General features: G+C 35.5%; 1 protein-coding gene across 3 annotated transcripts; it reads right to left on the reverse strand.

Moving 5' to 3' along the window:
- Positions 1–1,968: 1,968 nt before the first annotated feature.
- On the reverse strand, positions 1,969–7,226 carry LOC132050188 (uncharacterized). Of its 3 annotated transcripts, none has more exons than XM_059441317.1 (6): positions 7,033–7,226; positions 6,856–6,941; positions 6,603–6,753; positions 3,558–3,683; positions 3,232–3,318; positions 1,969–2,321 (listed from the first exon to the last, which is right to left on the reverse strand). In XM_059441317.1, exons 1-6 carry the CDS (start codon positions 7,129–7,131, stop codon positions 2,181–2,183), a joined length of 690 nt encoding a protein of 229 aa, XP_059297300.1. In that variant the 5' UTR covers positions 7,132–7,226; the 3' UTR covers positions 1,969–2,180. The 3 variants fall into 3 exon arrangements, with proteins under 3 accessions (XP_059297300.1, XP_059297296.1, XP_059297297.1); XM_059441313.1 differs by having other exon boundaries at positions 3,232–3,435; positions 7,033–7,221; XM_059441314.1 differs by having other exon boundaries at positions 3,232–3,435; positions 6,603–6,750; positions 7,033–7,220.
- Positions 7,227–7,524: the final 298 nt, after the last annotated feature.

Genomic DNA, 7,524 nt, shown 5'->3' on the forward strand with positions numbered 1-7,524 from the left:
AAGTTTCCCAAACTTAACCAAAATCATCCCTCTGTTAACTTTCCTTCCTTTCCTAACAGAACCTTCTTTTTTCTTGTGGACTTCATGTAACTTTTTTCTTTGTTAATATCTTAAAGCTCTCTAAGGAGCACAAACAATTACTGCTGAACAAACGTAAAAATCAAAAACAACATAATGTAAAGCTTTCTTCTCCAAAATATTCTCAGTCTTAGCACTTTCTCTCCACCGAGGGATGAGAGTAAGTATGCTAAGGCCAAGTCATAGCGTGATCCCACTTCGGCCCGACCGCATGATTTTCTTTTTCTACGATTTCATGTTATTAAATTTTCGCATATTAATAAAAATCTAGAATTTAAAAGGGTGGACCAAGGGTAATGGTATTGCGTACTAAAGTTAGTTTTGAACTTCTCGCGCTTCACATTTGTACTTGTTTGCTCCCTTGAGATCCATTGAGATATCAAATTCTACACTCACAAGACCTAAGCAAAGCATGGCATATTAGTATTTGAGAATTATAAACACCTATGCTAAGGCCTGTGTCTATGTGGTGTTTGCAAGAAACATCTGAGTTAGTGCCATAAAAATCTTTAAATAAATCAAATTCATGTACCTTTGGATCAAGGTGGGAGATCAAATCATATATTCTTAAGAACTCCTCGATGATTTTGTTGCACCCATATTTGACATGATTATAGCCATTAACTTCGATCAAATTAAGAGATCTTAAATTTACACATTCTTGCAAAGATTCAACCTTTTGAGGAATGATTCTTGCTTGAACTAGATCATGAATTAAACTCTCATTCATAGACTTCTTTTTCAGCAACTCATTCTCTTTCTCTTTCAAATCTTCATGCACTATTGGTTCTATACAATACACTACTCTGGTTGATGTGGAGTAAGAAACAAAATACGTATTCTTTTCGAAATCCCTTAATGGGGAAACTCAATCTCACAAATGGTTGGATGCTCAAATGGATCCTCATCAAACTTTGGAGGTAAATCCTCAACTTGTGGATCCAATTCATTCTTCTCCTCCGTTTGTTCCATTGATGGGACCAATGATTTGTAATTTGGTCACAAAAGAATCATCAAGATACTTGGAGTTTTTAGCAATATCTTCTGGATTCAAGGGAACCAAATTGATTTTTCGCCCATCCTTTGTAAAAGAATAGGTATTACGGTCTACATCATATTTAGCACTCTATCATACACCCATGGTCTTTCAAGTAATAAGTTGCCAAGCATCCATCTTTGTTACATCACACCAAATAAGATCTTTATATATTTTGCCAATAGAAAAAGAAACTAGGCATTGACGAGTTATCTCTAAGCCATCACCATTCTCAAATTTTATGCTGTAAGGATATAGATCAGGTTTTGTTGACAAGCCAAGTTTAGAAATCCTCTCTTCAGAAACAACATTCACATGATTCTCATTATCAATGATTATCATACATACCTTGCCATGGGAGGTACATCTAGTGCGGAAAAGAGATTCCTTTTTCCATAGTTTTTCATTTTCTTGAACCCAACGTCCTCTTCTTTCTTGCATATAATCCATGATATTCGTCAACTGTGCTCTGATACCAAATTGATGTGATCGTTATGTGAAACAGGCTCTGATATCAAATTGATGTTTGGTATGTCACATAATTTAGCAGATCATCCCCGACGGAGAGAAAGTGCTAAGACTGAGAATTTTCTCGGAGAAGAAAGCTTTACAGTGTTATTGATTTTTAAATTGATCAACATTAATTATTTATGCTCTGTAAAGAGCTTTAAGAAATTAATGAAGAAAAAAAATACATGAAGTACACATGAAAAAAAAAATGAGATTCTTAAGAAAGGAAGGAAAAGTTAACAGGGGGATGATTTTGGTTAAGTTTGGGAAAGTTAAAAGGATGTTGCAGGTTAAGTGGATAGTATAAGGATGTAATGAAAGTTAGGATGAAACAACAGGGATAATTTTGGTCAAAAGCTCGGAATTATTTTTCAAGAAATCTTAATTTACGAATGAAAGGAATTAGCGGAAACTCCAATTGATCTCCATTATTTCATCTAGGCAATGCTATTTGACAAACTGATATATACATTCACCATTAACCTGTAGTATATACATTCATCAATAAATGGAGAGCAATTGTAATTTGTAATTCAACAGACATACTCCAGAATTCTTATTCAGACGAACCACCACGCCAGTATCCCCATTTACTCATCCCACATTCCGACAGGAACTTCTGATAATCGTTGTCCAGTTTTGCATAAGCACGTGAAAGCTCTTCAGGTTGGAGATGTTCTCTATCATCGATGACATTCTGCTCAACAGTTTCAATATGTTAGTCAGCAGGGCAACCTATGTGGTCAGACTTTGCAACATTAACAGAATCACATACTGTTCACTGTAGACTTAACACCATGTACAATGGAAAGTACAACAAACGCACATTAATTTCTATGATACATAGGAATGCTAAGACAATAAGATATTAGTATTGTTGATTCCTGTGGGATAGGCTTGGTGGTAGTTTGGAGCACGTATCTGCTTCTCCTTTCATACCAAAGAGTATTAGCATTATTCTCATAGTTTCTTGTTCTTCAATTTTCTGTTACTATCTGTTGTTTCTTGTACTTCGGTTATCGTATTATTTAGTTGTTGTTATTGTTCCTTTCTTTAGAAAGCTATGTAATGTTTTCCTTATTATTTGCCATGACTTCTTCACTTTCGTATTTTCTTTTTCCAAAACTGCTTCGAAATGCTTTCCTTGAGCCGAGGGTCTATCGGAAACAGCTTCTCTACCCCCACAGGGTAGATGTAAGGTCTGAGTACACATTACCCTCCCCAAACCTCACTTGTGGGATTATACTGGGTATGTTGTTGTTGTTGTTGTTTTGTGATTATCAAATGATAAAAATTTCTTCTAAAAGCTCCCTGACAATCCTGAAATTCTCAAGGCAAAATAGGCTTATGTGGTCCAAGAATGCAACCACTTTAAAGGAAAAACATCTACTCCGTAGACTTCCAAAATTTGGTGGCAAATTTCCAAGGCCATGTCATGAAAATATCTTCTCCCTAAGAGGCCTTACATTGAAAATTACAGAACTGAATTAAGAACCACCAAGGTAATTAGGGAATCAATTGAAAAAATAATAAACCAGAGGGGAAAATTGAAGGAAGACCGCAAACAAAATACGAGTTCTTGCTAGCTACTTGCTCTGAATACTTACATCAATTTCAGGTCTTGAATCAGAATATGATGCATCTGGATCGCTCAAATCGCGAAGAGCAGATTTCCATCTCATGCTTCCAGATGCCTGACGAACATCTTGCAATTTATTTCTAGTAACTCTATGGTGAAAGGCATTGATTATGCATCTGATGCAAAAGCCTATCAGAGGAACCAGAACTAGAAAATAACCACTGGTTTTAGCCTGATAATAAATTGACAAGTTTGCTGAGGTATCTATCAACATTCCATACTAATCATTTGCAACACATATAATTAATGTAACTAATGAGACAGAGATACGACATCTCTCAAGGAAGTCCTTACATATGGTAAATGACGGCATGAAAGCACATATAACATCTTGTGGTTGACGTCTTCGCCACAGAGTTTGAAGCGCCGGTTTGTTTCAGACACATCGATTTTAGGAAATCTAATCTTCTCCCTTTGATTCTGACAAGAAAAATACAAGCAACATGATAAATTGGGATACAAAAAGAGTCAAGGTTATTAAAGCTTCACAGAAAATCAAACTAAAAGAGGGCAAACATAAACTGTTCCAATCAGAAGCAAATAAGTAAAACATTTACTTGTAGTACAGCTACTATAAAAATCAATTTCTCTGCTATAGCTTGTTATCCATTTCTCTGCTATATTACGTAAATGCTCATCCAAGTTTCTCAGAAAGTATACAGCCCATTTACAAGGTTTTTGTCAAAGGTAATACGCGAAGAGATGTGAATGGATGACTAGACAAACTAGCTGGTATTTACCGTAAAAGTTCAAAACATCTTTTGGAACTAACATCCCTGAGGAAATGGTGGCTCTCCAAGCAAAGCTTATGATGTCATTTTGGTAAATACTTGTTACCTGGATGAGCTTGATATGACTGAAGAAAAATCCTGACACCAGCAGCAGCCTTAACGTTATCCCAAATTCCAAGTGGAAAAGAAAGTTTATAACAACAACATACCCAGTGTATGCCCACAAGTCGGGTTTGGGGAGGGTAAATGAAAGTTTATTTACTAAAATCTCTGGATGAGTTGATTAAAAAACAAATGTCTAGATGAGTTGATTTTGATCATGCAGGGCAGAAGAGACTAAGAGAAAATAAATTGGTCTTCGAGTTGCAGCTGAAAGAAGCACCACAACGTAGCTGAAGGATACTGAGTCACTTGGCTTCCCTTTTTCTAGCACGAAGATAATATTGCAAGGATAGCTAACAGCTCAAAGGATAGATCAGATGATAGAATCTGAAGGATAGTTTGGGAGAATGCTTCATTGAAAACATTTTTATCCTATTTCACAGGTAGCGGTAAAGCAATTATCTACCAATGAGAAGATATCTTATAAATCCATCAGTAATTTGCATAATACTGCCAAGGAACTTTGCCAATCGGAGCCTGTTTGGATGGACTTAAAAAAAGCAGCTTATAAGCTGGAAACAGCTTATAAGCCAAAAAAAAATATCCAACTTAATTTTTTTGGCTTATAAGCTGTTTTTAGCTTATAAGCTGCTTTAGATAAGCTAAGCCAAACGGGTCCAATTAATTTTTGGGCTTATTTTAAGCACAAAATGACTTTAAGCTGGCCAGCCAAACACTCAAAAAAGCTGAAAACAGCTTATAGGCAACTTATAAGCCAATCCAAACGGGCTCTAGATCTTATTCTTACCTTCCAGAATGACGAGATATCCTATTGATGAGAGCCGTAAAGCAATGACTGTTTCCCGTAGTAGCATCTTGGAGGCAGAAGTATTTATGGATTTTATGAACTAAACAAACACAAAAGGACTCCATAACTTTCTGTTTGGTCTTCCATTTTACAACTTTAGCATAATCATTTCATAGAAACTGCGTCCTATTAGCTTCTTAGCTGACATCAAATCAAGAAATAGTCTTTTATCTGAAATATGTCATGTTGACTTTGTTATAATTTGTGTTTAGGCTTTTACTTTTGACTTGGTAAGTAAAGAGCGCTCTCGATTTCGTCATTATCTCATTTAGTTTATGTGGTCTATTGCCACATATATTAAACTTCATAGCGCAAGCGCATCAATTTCATACTCAATAATAGAACATCATTATTGGACAAGCACCAAGTAGAGCGCCAGCATATACAAAAAACACAAGCCAATACATTTAGCACTGAGCTGCACAGGCAACGAGCACTTTAAAGCAAAAGAGCAAATTTGATGACCACAACACATTTCGTTTTAGCGAAAACTGATTTGCTACAACAGTGCCATATTGAGTGGGATATGAACTGATATCAAAGTTCTTCAGAATAGAATACAAGAAAAGTGTAACTGTAACTACAACTATGTTTGCGAGCTATTACATAGGAGCCGGGGTTACCCTTTGCGCACCCGAAGGGTATCGGCTGTGGGTTCCCTTGTCATAAAAAATAAAAAAATAAAAAAAATAAAAAACTACAACTACGTTGAGAGATGATATAATTAAGTAATTAAAACTTAAAAGTGTGCTCTCTCCAACCGCTTAATCTTTTAGATGAGATGGTCACATAATTCAACATGGAATTACATGTGATGTCGAAGTCCTGGTTTCAAATCTCACCGCTACCCATAACAACAACAAGATACCCAGTGTGATACCACAAGTGGAGTATGGGAGGATAGGATGTACGCAGACCTTACCGCTATCCATAAAAAAGTAAAAAATATTTTCATGTGTTTGGCCCATGAAAAAGAATGACATCCACAAGTGAAGGATTGTGTTGAGACATAATATAATTAAGTAATTAATAGTGTGATCTCACTAACAATTTAAGCTTTTATGGTCACGCAATTCAACAAAGTACTAGAAACAGCAGGATTTAGCATGTCAGATCAATGTTAATTAATATATTAAGGGGTTGTTTTGTTTGAAGACACGTTATGCTGGGATTAGTTATCCAAGTATTATTTCTTTTGACTATTTGGTTTATTGTATTAAAAATAACATGCATTGCATAATTTCTAAGAAGAAGTAGTTTGTTTACAAAAAAACCATCCACCTTATTTAGTAGAAAAAGGGTTTGAGGGACCTCAGAGTTATTTTTGTCATTTCTATTGTTTTATCCAGACATAACTAATCCTGACTATTATTCCAAAGATCTGGCAGGGATAATTTATGCCGATACTATTTCTAATCCTAAAGATAACTTATGCCAGGATTACTAACCAACAAGGGATAAGACAGTACTAAATTTTTATCCCAAGACTATTTATGCTTGTTTCGCATACCAAACGGCCCCTATCTGTTAACATGAATCTGTTAAAAACTGTACGAAATCTTTTTTCTTCATCAAAAAAAAAAAAGGAAGAAGAAGAAGAAGCTGCACACATGAAACAAATGAGTCCAGAAATCTTACCGTTTGTGAGCGAGGTGTAACATAGAAAGGGATGTTGACATGTTGGCCCTCAAAGACAAGGTCAACATCAATAATTTCCTTATTTGCAGCAGCAATTTCATAAATAGGCACCCCATATAACTTTGAAATTGAAGTCAACGTTTCATCCCTGCTATTATTACCAATCATCATAAAAACAACTCCAATATTTGTTTAAATGTAAGAACGATTCTTCATAGACACATAACAAAAGCATTCTTGTAGGAATACTTACTCTTTCACCACATGAATCAAGAATTGCTTGGAAATGTTCAAGTGTTGACCCTTTGAGAAAAGCTCTTGAATTTGATATTTACACCTCTGCAACAACAAAACCAAGAAACCATTTAGTGGGTACTCAACGTATTTTCACTTTACTGACTCAAAAAAAGGAAGAAGTGTTGAAGAAAACCTTAGGAAGTAAGGTCAAGTGCTTGTAAATGGAGTTAGGTTTAAATGAAGAAGGTTTAAAGGGCAATGGAAGAGAGGATTGACATAGCTTCAATTCCATTGAACCATACTGCTTTTGATTACATTCACACAAAAGATTTTTGTCACTCTCTTCTGAATAGAATAGTAGGAAACTAGGAAAGCAAGATTGTTTAATTATTTGGGCCCCTTAAAAGGTATGGGCTTAATCTTAATATTCTAGATTTTCTTTGGGCCCATCAGGTACTCTGATGAGAATACTTCACAAAGTACTATAGTTTGTAATTTAGGGGTAGGCATGGTACGGTATGATATGGTACGGTACGGTATTTGAAATTTCAGTACGGTAATTTCGATTTTCAGTTTCTAAAAATATGATACCATTACCGTACCAAATTAATTCGGTATGGTTCGGTATTTTAAAATTCGGTTTCGGTATTTTAATGCAACCCAACCAGAGGGCCATGACGGGCAC

The sequence above is a fragment of the Lycium ferocissimum genome, chromosome 3 (assembly GCF_029784015.1).
Source record: "Lycium ferocissimum isolate CSIRO_LF1 chromosome 3, AGI_CSIRO_Lferr_CH_V1, whole genome shotgun sequence".
NCBI lineage: Eukaryota > Viridiplantae > Streptophyta > Magnoliopsida > Solanales > Solanaceae > Lycium > Lycium ferocissimum.